A 22,943-nucleotide genomic window follows, 5' to 3' on the forward strand; every position below is an offset into this window, starting at 1 on the left:
TGGTTTCTTACATTTTTTGTATTTATTTAACTTTCAATATATATGTATATAGAATATTAGTAATTTTAACCAAATTTTATTATTCAACAGATGACAATGGTGAGAATGTCAATTGCGCCTAGCCGAACAAACCCCATTCGATTTGATTCCGAATGCGTTGAAATGTTCTCTCATCAGAATCAGTCTCTGGTTGTCGGTGTTACAGTTAAAACACGCGCGCGGGATTTCCTTCTGTTCGATAAGCGTTGAGCGAGCGCAGCAAATCGCAGTGAATTTTTTTGGGACGTTGTGGCAGACGTAATGAAAATTAACTTACATAAAAACTCGAATTTTCAATAATTTAAAAATATTAAAATAAGCGGAATTGGATACAATTATCATGAAAACAATAATTCAAACCTTTATAACTATGTATGTGTATGCTTTTGTAGAACAGACACAGAACATTGGAGTAGCTTGAAAGCAAAAAACAAGAAAAGAATGAAATGCCTTTAGATATAGAGACCTACCAAGGAAGCAACAATTAATTTCACTTTTAACAAAGGGAATATCATACAAAAATATTAACGGTGTGTGTGACTGTGAATGTGGATTTGGGGGAAGAACAATAAGTGGGTAACTTTCACAAGCCCATTCTTTGGGGTGGCTGTATGTGTGTGTGTATGGTTCGCCTAATTTCAGTCTGTGTTGTCAGAATATTGATTTTCTTAAGTCACTGTTATACATACACAAACAAACATTGTAGAGCATGCACGTAGTGACCATGTTTGTAGAAGTGTGAGAGTAGGTTACATACATACATATATGCACACCTGAAATTAATGCAATAAAAAGAATTTTGAAATGAACGAACAACGAATATATAGTATAAATTCATAAATCGTTTATAAACCAAATATATATTTTTATCTTAAAGTTGATTATAATAGAATATTCATTCTCTTTTTTGACCACTTGACACTTTGGTGGGTGCAGTGAATTCAAATCTATTCCAACCCACATTCTTTCACACTGACTTCGATTTGGCGCGTACCGATTTTCAAAGTACATATGAACTGGTGTCTGATAAGCTTATAAACCATTAATAGAGGCAAGGGAAGTAGGCGTTTCTTGATATAAACAAATAAAACCGATATTCATGACCCAGAGCGTCGAACTGTTGAGGACTAAACGCGTATGCATGCAAGTAAATGACTTTGCCTTTAATGAAACAGTGTCCGAAGGCATGAAAAAGTCGGTACTTCTGCAAGGGATGACGATTTCCAATTTGGGTAAGTAATAATAATGCTTATTATTTAAAAAGTATCTTACTATTGCTTAGGGATTTGATTGATATTTAATTTATAGCATTTTATGTAATAATTAATAATCATCATAAATTTATATACAACTGTTTTGTCAAACAGAAGCTTAAAGTCCACTTTTGCTTTTAATGTTTTGGGAGACTGCTCTTGTATAATTTCCGGATATCAGTATATAACAGATTTCTATTTAAAAAGGATTTATTCTGTTGAAATAAGTGTCGGGTGCATGTATTCACGCTATACACATTCATCTTGTTCATTTTCTATTTCACTTGTTAGATAGCCGGTATATTATGTATACTAGAAGGGAATATTCGTCCATAATTGAGTCGCATGCATTGTTCAGTAACTAGTTACTACATATGTATGTAAGTTTATTTTATTTAATTCAGGTTAATTTGTGCAAAATTACAGAACTTGTAGTTTTGCATTCAGAACGTTTTGATTTATATGTACATGCACATGCATATAATGTATAATATATGAACATATACACCCAATAGTGATACCTTATGATCTGAGCTTACGATCGTTAGCTGGAATTTGTAAGCTCACTTATTTTCTCAGTAACAGATTAAAATATTTTGTTTTGTTTTTAAATTATTTTAAAATTTACATATCAGGAAATCGATAGGGAACTAACAATCAGCCACCAAAGTAGAAGTACATCGAGGTTAGTTTTAGACCGCTTCCGAACATTGTTCTATTTTCATTGGAAGTTTGGACTTTTCACAACTAGTCGTATTAGCAGTCGTGCAAGTCTCTTCATTCAATTTGAATTTTCGGTGTGTGGTGTTTGTAGAGGTACTTGCATGCATTTATTGTAGCATAATGGGTAGATTTAAATTTATATGTGTGATTTGTGTACATGCATCCGAATCTGCACGATTTCACATTCATTTCGCCTCTTATTGGGGCTTTATTCATATGATCATTAGATAATCATATCTCCTCCGCTTCAACTTGCAGGCATACAATAGAAGTGAATTGATTTACTGACAGGCAGCTTCCACGACACGACGGATTTAGAACGTGAATCAAATTAACAGCGCGGGTGCGTGCGAGATCGTTTACATAGCAGTAAAGAACTAAATTGTGACAGTGCAAAATGGCGGTGGCGACAAAAGGCAAAGTTTTCGGCGTTACCAGTGGCAGCCTCTTCGTATATGGCCTGACGATTGCGTTTTGGGCGCTTTCACTTGGAATACTACAAATTGACGCCCAAAATCCACCGCAGCAACAGGTGTGTCCCGAGCAGAATGACATTGCACCCTGTATCTGTACGGTGAAGAAGAATGGTTTGGATATTTTGTGTGAAACCACGGACTTGGTACATATAACGAAATCAATGGGCACCTTGAAGGGGCAGAGTCCCATCATTTTCTATTTGAAATTACGTCACAACAACCTACCTAAACTGCAAGGATTTGTTTTTCTTGCGCTTGACATCCGCCATTTGACAATTCACAACAGTAGTTTAGCAGCCATAGAGGAAAATGCGCTCAGCTCATTAGGTAAGTGCGAGCTTTTTTCACCTGTAACTATTTAGAATAGTGTGGAAATATTTCTTACAGGTAACGGACTCACACAGTTGGATATTTCGCAGAATCAAATGAAGACAGTACCATCTGCAGCCTTAAAGCATCTTTACCACTTGTTAATACTGAATTTGAATCACAACAAAATTAGTGTTATTCATAATAATGCGTTCGAAGGTTTGGATACTTTGGAAATACTTACGTTATACGAGAACAAAATTGTCAGCATAGAGCCCGAAGCTTTCCGAGGTCTTGAAAAGTAAGTGTATTAGTGATGCGTTTGCATTAAATATAATCCTAAACCAACCCATAATTCTAGACCAACCTTTAGTCTTTACAAAATTGCGATTTTTTCAGGGAAGATGATTTCGTTATATTTTGAAATTTGTACCCCAACCGAAAAAGTTATAGCAATATTTTATAAAAGCTCATTATTAATATTATATCCGAAAAAATCAGAAAAATCAGTTCTATACATTACAATACCAATTCCTCGGTCCTTAAAATGTCATATGTTTATTATAAGTTCAGAATTATGATTAACTGGAGTAAGTAAAAAAGAATCCTTCATCCCTATTGGTACACGCTGTATATAGATACATATATCGCTCACTTGCTGCAAGACCGGCATAAGTCAAAAAAATCGATTCTCCAGAAAACGCGTTTAAAGTTTTCAACTGACTACACGGTGACTCCAACCTTACACCTCTTCTCAAGCGGAGCATATAAGAGGTATTCATATGAATTTTTCACTCAACATGAAGTACGATATAACGAACAATTCTGCAGCATTAACTCAAAAATCACGTTTTTTGATTTATGCCGGTCTTGCAGCAAATGAGCGATATGCTCTTTGGAGCGTGGTTATGCTATTGCTTTCCGGTCAAGTGTACGTATGTCTAAATCGACTTAAGAAAGTTTAAATAGAAGTTTTAATTTAAATGCTATGATTTACATTTCGCTGTAACATATACATATGTATGTATGTATATGTATGATAATTCTACTACATACATTCATAATTAAATAGAAAGCGCCTTTTATGACTTTTTATTAAATTTAGAAAACTGAAACGATTAAATCTTGGAGGAAATGATCTTACTGCGGTACCACAACAGGCTCTCTCTATACTTGATACTCTGAAGAAATTGGAAATTCAGGAGAATAAAATCGGAAGCATTCGTGAAGGCGATTTTGCAGGTGTTGTATTATAATAGAAAAACGGTTTTGGAATTTGTAAAATGTTTAAAATACTTACTAACCCAATTTAAGGAATGGAAAGTTTGGACTCTTTGATTTTGGCGCACAACATGATCACCACTGTACCTGCCAATGTGTTTTCCCATCTGAGTATTTTGAATTCATTGGAATTAGAGGGAAATAAGATAGAAATCATAGACAAGGATGCTTTCAAAGGATTAGAAGGTTGATGTTATTTTATTATATAATGCAGAGTGTATTTTTAGTCTTCAAAACAAACTTTTATTTTATATTTTAGAAAATCTTCAATATCTCCGCTTGGGTGATAACAATATTCAGTCTATACCCAGCGAAGCTTTGCGTCCACTGCATCGGCTGCGTCATCTAGATTTAAGAAATAACAACATAAGTTTTATACAGGAAGACGCGTTCGCTGGTTATGGAGACTCACTGACGTTCCTCAATTTCCAAAAGAATGAGTATGTTAGCTATTAACTACATAAATTTGCTAACGGAATTATATATATGATGGCACATATTTTATATTTTCAGCCTGAAAGTTTTACCGAGTATGATTTTTGAAAATCTGAATTCCCTCGAAACCCTTAACATCCAAAACAACAAGCTGTCGCGGATACCTCAAGATATCATGGAGCCAATCACCGACACGCTGCGCATAATTGACATCACAGGTAAACTCACTTAAAGTACCTAAAATACTGCTATTTATAATATTAAACACTCCAAACCGTGCATAGATAATCCATTGGTTTGCTCGTGTGAGCTTACCTGGTTCCCGAAGCTTTTGCAAGATCTGAAGAACAGAGATGACGAAATGGCACAAAAAAAGAAGCCCACTTGTCTCATGCCAATAGAAAATCGACAATACTATGTACAAACAATGCCATTGGAGAAGATGCATTGTGGTGGCAAAAATTCTGCTCCCACCGTACTCAGCAGTGCTATGCTCACCAACGTAGCCCTCAGTATATTGGCCACAGTGAGTAGGTTTTAAGTTGCCACGCTAAGTTGCCACAATGAGGACCAATTTTACTGGAATTTAAAAAATCACTGCAAAAGATTGCATTAGGAGCGTGTTCGCTGTTACACGCAGGGACGAAATACATTTATACTTACATACATATATACATTGGTGCCACGCCACAACATTGGTACTGTTGAAGAGTGTCATAGATACGCGCACAGACATAATTGCTGAGAAGATTTGAGTACAATGTTGAAAATTGTATATGCATACATATCAAACGGATGCCAATAGGCTCGTACACACATACATATCAAATAAGTACTAAGGTTTTGTGAAAAGTTTACGATAGCCTGTAAGTTAAATGCATTAGTTATACACTGACGGTTACTTTTTGACACATTTTTTTGCCGTAAGTTACCTAAAAGGGAGAACAATTGAAACTAAACAGCTACATGAACTGTATTTATTGCAACTAAATATAGATGTATGTTTACGCCTATTATTCCTATTCTAATGTTTATAAAGAAGTATTTGCTAAATATTTGGTGAAGCTATATGCTATAATTTTTACTTCATATACATACATACATGTATATATATAATATACATACTATAAATCGATTTAATATCAAAGGGAAGCTACTAATGCAAAATCAATGTCGTCGTTGTGAGATACAATCATTTTTGGGTTTGTGTATATTTAACAAATGAAAACTATAAATTTAAAATCTAAAATAAGATAGTTCACTTCAAATTCTATGCTTCTTACAAAACATAGCTAAGTGTTTATTTACATTTATCACATTAAAAAATAAGAAAATTTCTAAAACTAAAAAGTTTGTGCGTGTTAAATGTATGTAAATGCACCAACATGTTATAAGAACTGATTACGGAATAAGTAGTTTGTGCTCATAATATGAGCATAAGGGTTGGAAAAATATATTGTCGATCTACATACATACATACATACATATGAATTTTAGAATCGGAAAAATGCATTTGGTGAATAGTGCTCCAATCTCAAAATTTCATTTGCTAAATTTACTTAAAATAATCGCTTTAATTTAAATTATTACGTAAAATTTTAATTAATTTGCTTTAGCTGAATATAATACTCGAAAAAACTTTGTTAAATTTTATTAATTAATTATTTGTTTAATTTTATTAAAGAAAACGATCAAATGTTTAATTGTAATATTATATTATTGTAATTGTATATTATTCTATAAAAGGATGTAAATTATACTCATTCGTAACCTGTACATGTACCTATGGAATAACTGTTTATTGAATTATTTACACTAGAAATGTTGCTTGCGAAATGTTACAAAAAAATTTGGACAGTTTAATACTTTTATAAAAACTTTATCAACGATGTTTAACGTCTTAAAACTCTCTGGCTTCATTAGCTTTTTTTAAGAAATAAACAAGTTATAAATACATACATACATATCAGCATGTGCCATGCAGTTGTAAAGTCGAAATTAAAATAGGAAAGTACGTTTTCATAAACATTTTCCAGATGAATTTATTTTCGTGTAAAATGCAAAATAAGTTGTTGATTGTTTGAGATTATATTTATGTGTACGAACACATACATATGTAAGTAAATACAAACACATACTCGTATGTACAATTAAAATATAAGGCAACACATTTTTAGTATTTAAATTTTTTACGAGTAAGCTCTATAAAATATATGCATTGTAATGAGTAATGGCATAGAATCTTTGAGAAACGAAAATATGAAAATATTTTCAAAACAGTTGGGTCAATAATCGAAGGTTGTATGTTTGTACTCAGAAACATAATTTTATTATACACTCAAATATACAAGTGTAGGAATTGAAACATATTGACAATTTTTGAAATTCAATTTAAGTAAGATTTATGAAAGTTAAAATATTATTTTGTACTCACATTATCATTTCAGACATCCAATATACAAATGTATTAAGTTATTATCGAAATTTATTTTATATTTACGAAAAATCTTATATCTTTAATTTAAAACTTATCTAAATTATTATTTATTTTTTGTAATTAGAGTAATATATTTTTTGTATATGCTACATGGTAGCAAACTAATGAGCAGCTTTATCAAATAGGGTCAGATTTGGCAGCTCCTAGTTTGATAATGTGATAAGCATATTCCTCGATTTCCGTTCCGTTTTTGAAATGAAAATGTTACTAAAAATATACCTGTATTGAGTTAAAGAATAATAAAGAACAGCCTGTTTAGTCTTAACAACAGTTGTGAGCGTTTTATTCAGTCATTGTAATATAGGAGATTTTCATAAATCCTTTATAAAACAGAAATAGCATAATTGCTTTTATATTCACGAGTTTTGTTCATATAACGGTTACATGTATCACATAAAACTCGTCGAAGTTGATAAAATCAAAAATCATCAGAATGGCGCGAAGAATTGTCGAGTATATAAAAGGAATGAAGTGAAGGCAGTATTTACAATTATTATGAAAGTTTGACACTTCGTGCTGGTTAGGACTTAACGTGTCATAATTCAGTCTACATACATACATATATATTTCTTACTAAGTACTGTCTTCTTTTCTTACGTACTCTCAAAGAAGTTAAAAAGTTGCTGAATGTTCTACATAAATTGGTATTTATGCCGAATTTTCAGTTTAAAGAACCATTGACATTGTCTTACTAATGTTTGTAAATTACGTACGCAAAGAATTTTAATTATACGATATTGCGACCGCTGTTATATTTTTATCTAGAATTTCTCATACTTTGCAAAAACACAACTACCAATGGTAGTTTAACTGTTGTACAACAATTGCAGAAAATATAAATTTAAACAAATAAAATTTTCAAGTTTCCATTGACTTTGAATTAGACGTAATTCAGTCAGTTCAAATACTTTTTTCGTGCGGTTTGTTCTATTTCGTTAACGGTTAGAAAGTCTAATTTCCAATGGAGCACCAATACCTTTAGAAACGAGATATGCATCATTTGAAAAATCTCAAAACTGGAGACCTTTTAAAAACAAATTGCTACCCGAAACTTATATCAGCTCGAAGTCTACTTCATTGAATACTTTCATCTTTAAAATTGGATTTAGATCACTTGTTCCAGAGGTATGTTTAAAAAAAGTTATTGTATTTTTTGATAAATAGAACCTTCGAAAGAATGCACTTCTTATATTGAATAATTCTCCAAGCCATCAATTGAGATCGAAGAGGTTACCGATGACAGACAGATTTGAACATTTTTATGCCACTTAATGTTAAGCCATTGATTTAATCGATCAATCAAGACTTTATTTGACTAGTGAAACTTCGTTTTAGAAATTGCCTTTTGTGTAAAATTATTGACAATGGAGCGGATAGTATCGCAGAATTTTTAAACCGTAATAATATTTTCGATGATGCACCTCTATTTCGTTTTCTTGAGAAAAACTGCCAAGGCATTCTATGTTGTTGGAGAAATATCTTTTATTATGCTTCCATAGGATTCGAAGAAGAAGATAATCAATATCAAACAATGTTGTTCTAAGGTATTTGCAAGAAATTGCAATAAAAAAAGATTGGAAATTGTTAAAAACAACCGCGTATTGAAGTATTTTTTTTTGTAAAAAATAAATAAAGTTTTAAATTTTTTTCGTTAAATTATATTATATCCATACTTGTATATTTTAAACTGAATGTATTTAATGTTATTGAAAAAGATGTTTTTATTGAAGGTAAAAAAAATCATTCGATTTAAAGAAGTTTTCTAATCTACGAATAAGATTCGTTTTTATTGGGTGATCACTGTAATGAATTATTCGTTGATTATACTCCATGAAATACTCTCTAAAGAGACATCCTGGGCGTAACTCGGCCGATATTTGAAATATTTTTTAAATATAATAGTAACCTGCATTATATGTATATATTATTAATATCACTGGAACAACCTTACTCTGAAATATTAGTGCAGTGACGTGCTGTATAAATTTAACTTTTATGCAGAATCTAAATCTGAGCCCCGATAGAAAATTAAGCAATTTTTAATTAAAATAAAAAGAAGGATATTGTGGTTATTATATCAAATTGCTTTAAAATATAATGTCTTCGGCACCATGAATCCATTAAAGGGACTTGCGATCGGCACCGTATATGCGCCCATATTTGGAAAAGCAATCAAATCTCCACACGATAGATTTGGCAAGTACGCATCCTCGATAATCTGTGTTATTTAAATAATGAAGATAAGAATGTTAATTGATTTATGTTTGTTCCAAGACGTTTTAAACTTAGAATCGTTACACACCTTGTCTAATGAATCACAGGTGGGACCCCATATTAAAGTCTTAAACTTTTTGAGATTGTCATCTTCCTCCTAACAATGGTATATTAATTCTTTAAATTCTGTTATGAAATCACATTGAATATTTTTCATACCAAAAAGTGTTCCACAGTGACTTCCTGATGATCATACAAAACACAATTGAACGATCCATATACACCGTCATTTATGTAGTACATTTTCACATCCACCTTTTTACCGGCTCGCACTTCTCGCTTGGCGTGAATCTTACAAACCAGGGTGTAGGCCGAAGCTACGAAAAAGCGACCAGGCTCGGCAATTATTTCAACCTTTTCGTCTGGGAAATATTTATTCAAAGACATGTTGACAATTTCCGCAATCTTGAAAATAAAAATGCATTAGTATTAATAAGGAATTGAAAAATAATGATAATGTCTAGCGCTTAGTCGCGGCAGTTGTAGTTATCGGCACTCACAGCAGCAAATTTATTATCGTCAGCCCCTGGGAATCCACCGCCAATGTCCAACAACTTCATGTCGAAACCAAGCAATTCTCCGAATTTGAACAAATTCTTTGCTGTAGCAATGGCACGGTTATAGGCCGGATATTCACTGCAACCGGAGCCAACGTGAAAACTGGTTCCTATCACCTGGTGTATTCGATATTAATTTTTGATTGGTATGGTTTTGTTTAAATTTTATACTCACGGAAAGCCCCAAGCTTTTTGCGAGGAGCATCAATGCCGCAGCATCTTCTTCAGCATTACACCCGAATTTATCGCCCAGTGGGCATTGTGCTACTTTGGCCTCACACCGAAAACGTATCACCAAACTTAAAATAAAATTGCTAGGCAGTTAGAAAATTCGTAAAATACTGAGGTGGTATTTAAGGCTATTTGATTTTATCTAAATATTTCAAGTTTATTGGGTAAACAGTGCGTTAAATTTTCTTTCTTGACTATTATTGAATCAAAAAAATAAGGAGGAAGTTTGTAAAACTATAGAGGGAAATACAGGGACTAGTTTAAATTAAAAGTATTATTAAAAAGTTGAGTTGAAAATCTTCGCAGAGCATAACCTAAATTGAAGCCTACACAAATTAAATTATGTTTACTTAAACTTTCCACAGAATCTGCAATATTATTTATTATATTGAGTCTATAACTATATTCGTACAGTTTACCAAGGGATGACGTAACTTGATTATTATTCTATTGTTCCAACATTCGGAAGATGACTTGGAAAGCGAATGCCTTAAAACATTCTTTACAGTATATGCTATTCATTTGAACCGTCAACAGCATTTTTAATGATAAACCCATACTCAACTAAAAAGATAAAAAGTTCCATATTGACGTAAGATTAGGTGAGGTTTCGAGAACCACAATTGAACTGTTGAACCACCGAACCTTTGTGGTGTCAAGAACTCCTAGATATGGATTCAAAGACGTGAGTCTCTTCTTCTCAAAGTTGTTATCCATTATCCAAGTTATTTGATACAAAAACAAAAAGTATGACATTGTTATTCATTGTGTAAGTATAAAAGAGAAATAATTAATAAAAATCCAAAGTGTATTAAAAGCTTTGTTAAAACCATTGACGTTATGCGCATTTACCAAGTTCTACAAATTCTAAGCCAATTTTGAAAGCATCGTGTACTTTAGAAAAACGTTTTTATTTTTGAAATTCTCGAAAAGGTTTGACCTTGCATTTCCGGGACGTCCGTTGAAAGAAAAGAAAATACGATTTTAATACTTAAAATTTAGCTCGCCGGAGATTGGATGCTACGATCTTTGTAATGGAAGTCAGTCACTGACCCATCTGTGTGAAGATATACATATGTACTTGTATGTATGAGCAACAAATAAGCTAGAAAACTAAAGTGTTCGTACGAGTTTTAGGATTTTTGAGAAGTGTGCGTACTTGCGTATCTCACTAACTGTTCAATCAACTTCGGCCGTGTTCTTTATAATTAATACTGTAAGTATATGATTAATATGTAGAAATATTTTCCTCAAACATATCATAATCATATTGTTTATAGACATATTTTTTCTCATATAAGTAGACATCAGACTTATTGCCTTACTTTGATTCCGGATAGTGCTCAAAAATTTTATAGATCTCGAATTCAGTGTCCACAGTGCTTGCCATAATATTTTTCTCTTTAGCATACTGGAGGTGACTCGGTGGCTTGCAAGGATTGGCAAATATGATGTCTTCAGATTTGGCACCCGCTTCCAGGGCCTATGTCAAATCTTTTTAATATGTTTATTTAGTTAATCGACATTTACTTACAAGTTTTATTTCATTTTTGGAAGCGCAGTCAAACCCGGCTCCCAAATCAGCTAGCTCCTTCACAATCAACGCATCGTCATTGCACTTAACAGCTGCAAAACAAAAATGAAGATGTGTCTTTGGCTCTTGACATTTTCAAGTAAAGAAATAAGCAACTTTCGACAATATTTTGTATCTTTTGTTTTAAGGCACCTGCCATAGTTTGGAAACAGTTCAATGATGAGTGTAGAAGTTTCAAAAATAATATAATAATAATAATTGCTGCTTAAGAACCTTAATTTTATGTGAAAAAGGCTTTATCCAAATGATATTAAAGCGTTTTTCACAAGCAATCAATGAGAAATCTAGAAAAAATGTTTTTAAAACTAAAAACTTTCAAATACTTAAGCTATAAAGAACATGGTACTTTCGCTATAGGCAATTTATATGATAGTTTAGGTTGACTTGGTTCTTAGTGGTATTTAAAGATACTGTGACCAACTTATTCCAAACTAGACCGCATGTAAATTTTACCCAGACATATGATTTTAACTGAAGCCACTTAAATTTGAAATTTACATATGGAATTATAGCTATTACATACATATGTATGTATGTATGTATGAATTTTTATGTACAAAATTGTGATATTTTACCCTAAAAATATATGCATATGTTTGCCTATTTTTATTAAATTACACAGTCGCTGCTAAACATGTAGTATTATTAAGTATTATTTGTTGAACATTATTCGTAATCAGTTGTACATATACATACATACATGTACATATCTATTAGATCAAAATTCCATTGCTTAGCTCACCATAATAAGGTTTGACACGCGGCATATGTTTAATCCAAGTTTTATACTTTTGGGAGAGAGTAGAAAGATCGCAGATATTTAACGCCTCTTCCATTTCTTCAACGTCAACTTCTTTAACGACTCCTTTAAGGTCTAAAACTCCCTCGTATGTGTTTATTTCCCCGAATTTGTACATGACTGCTGCGTTAAGTCTAAACAACGCAAAATATGAACGCGAACTGATTAAACCTAGAAATTCAAAATTAGAAACACGCGTTCTTATCACTTAAATATTTTCAATATTGAAGACGCATATATTAGTAAATATACCTATATGTATTTAATAACGAATGCATTCCCAATAGGAAATGTATAAGAATGCTAACAAAGGTAATTGCATTTCTTTCCGTGGTTATACACTTAGCAGAGTACATTAAGTGTGCGAAGTTTGTAACACCTAAAAGGAAACGTCGGAAACTTTATAATGTATAATGACGAGCTGAATCGTTTTAGCTATGCCTATCTGAACATACACGAACTAGTCCCTCAGTTTTAGAGATACAGATCAGAAATATTGCGAATGTCCTTTTTTCATAAAGAAGTTTTTGATTTGTCGACCACTTTAGAATTTAGATGCTATTCAAACTGACCGATCAAAATCAAGTCCAATCCGAAATACATACATATTTTTTTAACGGACCACTGTAGCATATAGCGATCGAAATCAAGATCATGATCTTCCAAGACGACCTATTTTCCTTATTAAGTAATCTTAATTATGATTGAGCTTATGCGATTGTAAGTAAAACATCGGAAACCAATGGAGATAAATATGGACTGTCCATATCGTCACCTGAAATGCAAAATAACGTATCATCAAAAAAATCGAAATTGAGTGTCTTATTGATTACGCTTCACTACTTCAAATTATATACATAATATTACATATGTTCAACATTTTCTGGTTCTGCGGTCATATATAAACCAGTCTTAACCAATATTAATATTTTGTTTCACTCATGTTCGCTTTTATTTCGTGTTTCATTCATGCCACTGCAAATTTCTGAAAATGTTGTTACGTTATTTTGCATTTCAGGTGACGATAGGGGTTTCACATAGTCTGATAAAGTTATAAGCTATAACGATCCGAAAACATAGCGTTCAGAATTGTATTTGCGTAAAGTTATTTTAGTATGCAATTCAACAACAAAGTTGTTGTATAATAAGTATAAACATATGTGTAATAAAGCGGTGCGACTTTTTATTCTATAAAATAATTTTTCTGCAAACTTATCTTAGAGAATATGGATCTAAAAATTTGTTCAGGAAAAATCTTTTCGTACAATGGAAGTAGCACCACCCACATTTAGGTGAAAACCTATATTGGCAACCTTTGCCAATATCAATTAAATTGTGGGCTGGGTTGAAATTCGAAAAGAGTATATCCATGACAACTATGTGTAAAATCTGCTCAATACTTCCACTTGCCCCCATTTACCTAATATAAGAATTTTCGAACTTCCGCTTGACTTTATACCACATAGTGGTCAATATTTGAGTTATCTTAACGAAGTAAAATTGGGTCAATACGAGGTATGTTCAAAAACTAACGGGAATTTTCATTTTTGTCAAAAAATATTTATCCATTTGTCTATATTAATGTCGTCGCTTTCAAAATCTTGAAAAATTACGGACCTTTATATTATATTTATTTTTGGAAATACCATATGGAGGCTGGGTCATCGTTATAGTATTGGTTCTGGCCAAGAATTCATAAGCAAATTACGAGTATATGATCCGAAACGAAAATCACCAAGCTCATAAAAACACGTCAAACCTTAGCGGCTGCTACAGCAAAGTTAGTAATGAATACAGCTGAAAATTGTATCGTACTTCAGTAGCATGTATCATATGTATATAAAAATAATAAAAAAAAACTTAACGATTGGACACTCCAACACATCCGTTACTATCCGTGGGCCCTAATTACCTAAATTTGGAAATATCAATCAATTTGCAACCAAAAACATTCAAATACATTATCAAACAGGTTATGGAAGTGGAGCTCATTATGATTACAATACAGTTGTGAATGAGATATGCCAGATCGAATTCGCAAATATTCATTGAATTATCTAATTTCGTTAAATGTTTGGAGTAGCAAATGAGAGTAAAACTCAGTGTTATAAATGTTTTAAACTTATACATCTATATTTACATACATTCATGCATATTACATAAATAAATATAATAATAGCCAGAAATTCTAAAAATAATTTCCTGAACTTACTAAGTTAGGAAGCTTAAAAACGAGTGTTTCTCGAGTATTTTCGTTGTGGCAAAGCAGTTTCTTCTTCCTCACGTTATTATGATCCGGACCTTTTTGCGCCTGCGCTGCAACCAAATCATATAAATATGTATGTATACATATGTGTGTTATGCGAGTCTGTCAATGAAGCACAGTGACCATTATGTGTCAGTGAAGTCCCTTTTTAACAGCTTTTCTCACCCACAGCACCATGCATTTGTGCGTGCCAAAATGTCACCGACGGCATACGACTACGCAATGGCCTCAGTGGCACCAATCGTTTACAGACGGCAGCATTAGTAAATATTTGCTCAGACTTTGCGGTTACCAGCAGGCCAATCGTTAAGTCGTAATTGGAATTTCGGAATATTTTCACATTTTCCTTGACATTCATGGCTCCTTGTCGACGCCTAGTGCTTTCTTAGTCTGATACACTCAGACCACGAGGTTTAACAAAGTGCAACAGAATCCAGATTTTACTAGGATACGAGAAGATATGAAGACTTGGAAGTATGTATGACAGATGTTTGCTGGAATGTTCTTGTTGCATACTGTCGATTAACCTGAGGATATCCAAGAATGGCACAGTTACTGAAAATAACAAAAAAGTCGTGTTTGAAGGTGAGTAATTATACAATAGTTCGGTTGGTTGGAAAGTTTGGTGTCTGTGAAAAAATCAATAATAGAAAAGCAGCGAAAACGAAAACAAAACTTTCAGGATGAGAAATAATGATTCGGGTGGACGTCTGTTCTTTAGTATCCTACTGAACACCTGTGTGTAGGTTAGCACGTGATTGCATGTGTTATTTGTAATGAATGTGAAAGTCTCACGTGTAATGTAGTAAAATGTAGTAAACAATGAATTTGCGTGCGCGCCTTGACCGCAAACACAAATCAATAAAAATAACAAGAGTAAAAAAAATAGCGTAAATTAAAAACGATAAGTAAAATTGAAACATAGCTTGTCTTGCCTAATCCCCGCTTACACAATAAATTTAAACGTTTTTTGAACTTTTCAGAAAATTGTAATAAATTAATTTTCAAGTTTAAATGATTATATAATAACAAAAACATTTGGAAGAGTTAAGTGCAAGCGGAACCAAACATTAAGCTTTGACATACCCATTAATGTCCTTCGTGGTTACAAAGTGCTGCTACAATAGCTCCCCTAACTACAAAGGTTAAATTGACCTGAGGGCTTAAAACAATGTCTATTAATAAAGTTGAAGACTTTCTTCACAGTAGCAAACAATGCCTCGATTATACAACAAAATCTTATTGTAGAATATTGAACTCCTGTTTTGATAATTTCAAAACAAATTTTAGCTGAAGTTATCTAATCTCTTACATGGATTGAAAAGCTTATGGTCTAAAATTTGGTCTAATATCTAATTTTCCCAAGTTCATAATATAAGGACCCCAAAAATGGCTGACTAAAACATTGCTGACTGACTATTGTGTCGATTGGACTCAGATGTGTAATTACGTGTCTATGTTTCATACTTTGTCACAAATGCAGAATATCCTTAATTAAGACTTTGATAATTGTCAGATTGTCATTGTTTTCTTTAAAGGTCGAATTCAATCATAATTTGAAATTCCACGACTTTCATTAAAATTTTTTGACTCACTAACTACAAATAAACACGCTAGAAGACTTAAAATTCGCACTCAATATGATACAAAAAGCCACATAGTGTCAAAATGGAATATTGGGCTTGACAACTACCCCTTTTAGGTGAAATCCCATATTCTAACAACTACTCAACTAAATTTCATACTTAGCCATTGGTGGCGTTAACAGTTGAAATTGGTCCACGCATTACCAAGCTCCCTTATACAAGGAGCGTTCCAAAGTAAACAGGACTTTTTCGACTAGTGCGTTAGAATCTGCTATCTTTATTGATTGTCCGGTGAGAATTTCATAACATTTCATCGATTGGAAGTGAAGTTATTGCGTTTTAGGCGTCAGTATGTTTGTGCGACTTCTTCCTTTTCGGAAAAGTGCATTTGCCTATGAAAAGAAAGCGTTATGCAGACGTAGAGGCCATTCAAAAGACTTGCACTGGCATACTGGCGGCCATACCGGCCAAGGAGCTAAAACACATGCTTTTGGACCGTGCAAAAAGCTGTATTGAAGAAGACTATTTTGAATAAAATAAATTGATTTTGCCGAAAAAACCATATGTTCTGTCTTTTTTAAGCCCTATTTACTTTGGAAAGCACCTTTTACTTCATAAAATAATTTTCGGCCGAAGTCGATGCCGAGCATATGGTCAATTTTTGAATTTTCTTAATGGATACCTGTGTAAATATTTACGAGCTCCTTCTAGAACTATTTACTGTTGATGGTAATGGCATTTCTTGCCTCATTCAAATCTATACTAATATTATAAAACTGAAGTGTTTGTTTGTTTGAACGCGCTAATCTCCGAAACTACTGGTTCGAATTGAATAATTCTTTTTGTGTTGGATAGTCCATTTATCGAGGAAGGCTATAGGCTATATAGCATCACGCTGCGAACAATAGGAGCGAAGAAACAGTGGTAAATGTGTAAAAAACGAGGGAAATTATTTATCTTTGAGGGCTTCCGTTCCTTGCGCTGCGAAAGCGGTTCAAGATACACAAAAGTTATGTATGAAAGAATTATTTCTCTTTTAATGATCTAAATAAAAGTCCGTGAGTACCGTTTTTGTGATAACTAATTTGGTCGAAATTATTTGTTAGAGTTGTATTAACATAATAATATTAATTTTTCTATATTTATTGTTATTTTCTTCTGTCGTTACATGCAGTATAAAACTATTCAAATTTTTGAGGTAATCCGTAATTTTTGTGGTTAGCAGTCATTTTATTATTTTAGATCTTACTCGCTGATGTTAATTCTTACTCTGCTTTTCTTAGAAAATGCCTCGGAAGCGAAAATCTGGTATATCCAAAATGGCATGGTAGTTTTATGGTGATTTCCGTCAAACCCAGTGATTCAGAGGGGGACACCAGCAGAAGAAATTCAAGCGTGCATTAAATCACTACGCTTATGGTCAACAGTTGAAATACTCCGCCTGAAAATTAATATGAGAGTGCATCTTCAAAATCACTTGGATTCAGGACTTTACGCAGAAATGTTGTTGAAAATTGGTGATGGTTATTTAGCTGTTGACGTTGAAGGCTATATATTACTGTCAAGAGAATTTTGTAATTTAGTAGAAAGTGATGTGAATTTCATTGCTAATGTTTTTCCGGAGTTGCAACAAAATTTGTGTAGTGATCAGTGGTTGTGTGCAAGAGCAATATTAGCACCAAGAAATGAAATTGTTAATAGGATCAACACTGATATTTTAAACGAGGTTCAGGGAAAAATTAAGGAGTATTTGTCAATGGATACAATTATAGATACGGAACTAAGTACTTCATATCCTGTGCAGTTTTTAAATTCACTTGAACTATAGGGTGTACCGTCACATAAACTTCAATTGAAACTAAATATACCAGTAATGTTTATGCGAAATCTAGATGCTCCTCTGCTATGTAATGGAACAAAGCTTCGGATAACAAAATTGGGACAGAACATACTTGGTGCTACTATTTTAACAGGTGTCGGTAAGGGAAATATTGTTATAATACTTCGGATACCAATTATTCCCACTGACTTTCCATTCAAATTTAAAAGGGTTCAGTTTCCCGTCAAGCTTAGCTTTACTGTTACTATAAACAAGGCACAAGGTCAAACATTACTGGTAGCAGGAGTGCATTTAGAAAATCCATGCTTCTCTCATGGTCAACTTTAGCCTGTTCACGTGTATCTAAGAATCCAGAATTCACACATATTTGCACCCGACGGGAAAACTTATAACATGGTCTACAAAAATATCCTAGATTAATACTTTGTATTTTATTTTTTTAAATTGTTAGAATTCAGAATTATTTATTTTTGTTACGGTGAAATATATTTGTGTGTTGAATCTTCATTGTCTGTAGGAATTTTTAAAAATTGTTGATCTCAGCCAAGCAATAAAATTTAGTTATCACTTTGAGTCATTTCTATTATTATACCCTTACCCTTTATCTCTCATACTTATTTAATGGCTCTACTGCGGGCGAAGCCGTGGGTAAAAAGCTAGTGTTAAATATTTGAGGATACAATTGCGTCTCCTCAACCTAACGAGGATTTGACTCACGCAAGTTTGTTTGCTTACGAAACCATTAAGCTAGATATAGGCCTCATCTGAGAAGATGATTTTTTGGAAACTTGAAACTTGAACTGACGTAAAAATCTTGGACAATTTCCGTTGTGCCAAAGTGAAACGTGATATAATCTTAGTGAACACACCGAAAAATTTTTACATAAATCTGTAAACAAACATGGTAGCCACGAACAGCCAAAATCACGTAATCCCTATTAGTGTACGCTGTATTACTTTGGCCCGGTGAAACGCCCCGAAAGTTTAACAAAAAAAAATCAGTTATTGATGCTGTCATTTGAATTTACATAAAACGATCCTTAAAGAACGTGAAAAATTGCTTCTGGCTATATAACAAATATTGTTTGGATATTATAGCTCCGGTGCAGCCAAAGTTAATATGTTTATATGTCTGCGTGTTCTCATGAAATTCAAGCAAATTCTTATATGTAGAGAAAAAGTATCAACTGCAAGGATTAAAGCCAGAGAAGTACCTTCAGGTACATGGGATTGGTTAATGTGGAGGGTAGGGCGAGTTTTCACCTGATTTTTCAATTTTAAGCACAAAGATGCATCGTCATAAGAAAAACAGGCTCTCTCAATTTTATTAAGATAGCTCACATATTGGTCGATATATGCGGTATAAAGCCTCCTGGAAGTACGAAAATCGTTGTATTAGGTATATGGAAGCTACCGATGTAACACACTGGCATACCTTTATCAGGAATGGATTATCACTGAATTTTTTTATATACCTCATACATTGGCCAATATTTGTCAAAAAAAGTCAACTATAGGGACTGGAGTCCACATATTCGGATACCTAGAGTTTTGGCCTGAATTGGATCACTTCTGGTCATATGGTGGCATACTTCAAAGGTTCTATTCGTGCAAAGTTTTATCTCGTTATACAGGTATTAACTGCATATTGATTTACATACATATATACTCGAAAGTTAAGGAATCAAATGGAAATTAAAATTGTGTTCTATGGGAAGTAGACGTGGTTGTTGTCCGATAAATAAAACTGTTAGCTACGCCAATTTTTATGCCGGCTCCTATAGAGCCCTCTAGTAGCATCTAGAGTGCTCAGTCATGGCACTTTATGTTTTTGAAATACCAATAGAAAATGTGCGTGATCAGAATTTGTGTAAAAGCAAAGGGACATTTCGAACAAATTTTTTGACATTGCTAATTTAATATATGTATTATTAAATAAAATTAACTTCATTAAAAAATGTAATATTGATTTAAAACGGGTTGAATTTGTAACAGCACCTTTGACTGTACTAAATAATTATAAAAATAATCCAACTTTTACAGAGTTTAGAAATTTATACTTTGTACGTTCAAAATTTACAATTTTTTTTTAGTTTAACGTGTAAACCGGCCTTTTTTTTGTACAATACAAAATGTTAAAGCTTGTTCAATTTCAATGTTTGATGAGTAATTTGTTTAATTTTTTTCTATACATTCTTTTTATAAATTGATGCATTTTCACTAAATATACTTGTTGTTTTAGATATTTCGCAAGATGACTCCTTTCAAGCCGATGTCTGCTATAAAACTTGAAGAAGAAGACGAAATATTTAATGATAATTCCGACGCGCCTTCGCACTATGAAGAACCGTCATTACGAAAAACGCCATATACCCAGGAAAACGAAACTAGTAATCAAAAATGTTATTTCAAGGAAAATAATACCGTCCAAGACTACGAAACATCATCGGCACACGAGGCTGACGTAGAAAATTTAAGTTTAACCGATATCGAGAGTAACACGATGCTGCAAAGTTTGACGACACGCTTGTTTCTAACCTCTGACGGTTATGAATTTCAACGATTAGAACAACCGCGCGGCGACACTGTTTCTGATGAAATAGTGTATGAGCCCGAAATCGCTACACACTCCATTGTCTTCGAAAAAATGCGATATAAAAAGCATATACGCTATTTCCGTCGCACTCCGTCCAATTTGAGCTTAGACAACGTTGATGATAACAAACACAATGAGAGCACACCAAACGCCGATCCGCTCACTGATCCACCAAAACGCACTCGCAATGCCGCCGAAGCAAAACGCAGCCACAACGGCGGCAGCATGCGTCAACCACCAGCCGTCCAGTCTTTTCCACAAAATATACCCGCATATGTGCCTATAAATGTAATGAAATTGGAAATAAAGAATCCGGGAAAATTCGAAAGCGTGGTTATAGCAGAGCAGCGTGACCGCTTTGATAAATTGATGCCCGTTGTTAAATGGGATATCAATGGCAACTCGCTGGACGATGATTTTTACATCGATGACAGTTGGAATGATTCCACGGATATGAATTGGAATAATTCAAGTGAAAAACGTGTTTCCCAATTTAAATTAGATAGCGAGTCGCAAAAGTCTAGCTTTCGCTCCAGTTCGACGACATTGGAAACATGGCTGGATGAGGACTTGCTTGGCAGCTCCCTCAACGAGCGACGCCAATTCGCTGGTGGCAATCTGTGTCGGTCCAAGGTTTAAACTTTAAAGCAACGCTGCATTGCATAATCGAGAAGTTGTGAATCCAATGTATTATTACAAGTATTTAATAGTATTCTATTTGTTAACATTGTTCATATATCTACCTGCAACGGATATACTCGTATAGCTTATATTTACATGCATACATAAAAACTTTTTACCTAACATATAGTACATACATACTTGTATGTATCCAAGAATGAAATTGTGTCTTAAATTAAGCAATAATATGTACTTATTATTACTTTTTTTGCATTATATAGTATGTATATACATATTTCATCTCAGCGCTCCTCTAATTTGTACCACTACTATATGAATATACATATGTATATATATACATTATACGATTATATATACGAAACATAATATTTGAAATTTCATTTGTTTTCATCTCGATCTGATCTTCAGTGTAATCAAACCGTAAGCAGGCTAGTCCATATAAACTTCGCATGCAAACCCAATCGATGAAGGTTTATTTCCCAGATTGGTGCAACTTTTTTTGTGTTCGTGTGGAGTTTGATCTCTATATGCATTAGTGTGTTTTTGTGCTATTTCTACCACGAAAAAAAAAATTTAAAAACTAATTTGCTAAATATTTGTGTTTCCAATGATAACGCGGCTACGGATGGAAATGGAACAGATGTGTTTTGGAAGTCTACTCTAGTCATACCATATGAAACCAAACAAATAATAAGGACTTTTGAGGAAAGGTGTATCGTTGCGGAATTTCAGTGAAATACGTTCCTAGAGTGTTACCTATTATGTTGCCAATCTCAAGTAACTTATGTCACGATTTTCAGCGAAGAAGAAGTGAAGATAACATTTAACCCAATCATAATTATTTATATACATACAAACAAGTAAGAAAATGTTATGTTTCATATTCTTGTACTTGCTGAGATCAAAGCCATGAAAATATCTTCAAGTGTAAAACGTCAACCAAAGGATAGGTATTCAAGCACTTTTATAAATACATATGTATGTACATATATAACTCGTACACTGACCGACATATTCGGAATAACATTTGTAAGAATATGGAAAATCTGTATATGTGTAGGGGAGTTGGGCTAACAGTGAACCCATTTCACATATTCTCGGCATTAAACAACCGTATATCCAATATAATACGTTGAGTTAGTTTTGCTAATGTATGTATAAAACCAACCGAAAGTTTGAAAATCTTGCATTGGGTACATGGGTATTTCGTGTATTTTTGGCACTACTACATATTATTATCGGAAAAAAATGCTCTCTGAGTTTTAGTAAAGTACCTCACATACCATCACCAATATACTTATGTACATATAAGTAGTAAAGTCAACTAGATGGAGTTAGGGCCAACTCACGTACTTGCCGATATACAAGTCAACAGGAAGTTCAAAAGATCTCAGAAACAATGGACATCATTTTTTATGTTAATAACAATCTGGAAGTCTTAGTTCTAACTTACGTCGATGAGGATATGCCAATGCGATGGATGCCGCGCTCACTCTCTACGTACTAATTATCAACGTAATTAAAAATCGTGGAGGAACAACTTAA

General features: G+C 33.3%; 3 protein-coding genes across 6 annotated transcripts; 2 read left to right on the forward strand and 1 right to left on the reverse strand.

Moving 5' to 3' along the window:
• Positions 1-186: 186 nt before the first annotated feature.
• On the forward strand, positions 187-7,283 carry LOC105225406 (chondroadherin-like protein). Of its 2 annotated transcripts, none has more exons than XM_019989920.3 (9): positions 187-297; positions 976-1,271; positions 2,274-2,818; positions 2,879-3,101; positions 3,906-4,042; positions 4,115-4,267; positions 4,341-4,521; positions 4,595-4,734; positions 4,801-7,283. In XM_019989920.3, exons 3-9 carry the CDS (start codon positions 2,413-2,415, stop codon positions 5,055-5,057), a joined length of 1,497 nt encoding a protein of 498 aa, XP_019845479.2. In that variant the 5' UTR covers positions 187-297; positions 976-1,271; positions 2,274-2,412; the 3' UTR covers positions 5,058-7,283. The 2 variants fall into 2 exon arrangements, with proteins under 2 accessions (XP_019845479.2, XP_029405659.2); XM_029549799.2 differs by lacking the exon at positions 187-297 and adding an exon at positions 433-569.
• A 1,681-nt stretch (positions 7,284-8,964) lies between these two features.
• Positions 8,965-12,639, reverse strand: LOC105225409 (ornithine decarboxylase 1). The gene is made up of 8 exons (XM_011203848.4): positions 12,412-12,639; positions 11,610-11,701; positions 11,401-11,558; positions 10,020-10,143; positions 9,788-9,961; positions 9,447-9,692; positions 9,316-9,384; positions 8,965-9,231 (listed from the first exon to the last, which is right to left on the reverse strand). The coding sequence occupies exons 1-8, from the start codon at positions 12,584-12,586 to the stop codon at positions 9,091-9,093; spliced, it is 1,179 nt and encodes a 392-aa protein (XP_011202150.2). The 5' UTR covers positions 12,587-12,639; the 3' UTR covers positions 8,965-9,090.
• A 2,094-nt stretch (positions 12,640-14,733) lies between these two features.
• LOC105225408 (hypothetical protein) lies at positions 14,734-21,754 on the forward strand. Of its 3 annotated transcripts, none has more exons than XM_011203845.4 (2): positions 14,734-15,319; positions 20,403-21,754. In XM_011203845.4, exons 1-2 carry the CDS (start codon positions 15,278-15,280, stop codon positions 21,393-21,395), a joined length of 1,035 nt encoding a protein of 344 aa, XP_011202147.2. In that variant the 5' UTR covers positions 14,734-15,277; the 3' UTR covers positions 21,396-21,754. The 3 variants fall into 3 exon arrangements, with proteins under 3 accessions (XP_011202147.2, XP_049306685.1, XP_029405660.2); XM_049450728.1 differs by lacking the exon at positions 14,734-15,319 and adding an exon at positions 15,456-15,480; XM_029549800.2 differs by lacking the exon at positions 14,734-15,319 and adding an exon at positions 19,653-19,794.
• Positions 21,755-22,943: the final 1,189 nt, after the last annotated feature.

This window comes from Bactrocera dorsalis, chromosome 3 (assembly GCF_023373825.1).
Source record: "Bactrocera dorsalis isolate Fly_Bdor chromosome 3, ASM2337382v1, whole genome shotgun sequence".
Taxonomy (NCBI): Eukaryota; Metazoa; Arthropoda; class Insecta; order Diptera; family Tephritidae; genus Bactrocera; species Bactrocera dorsalis.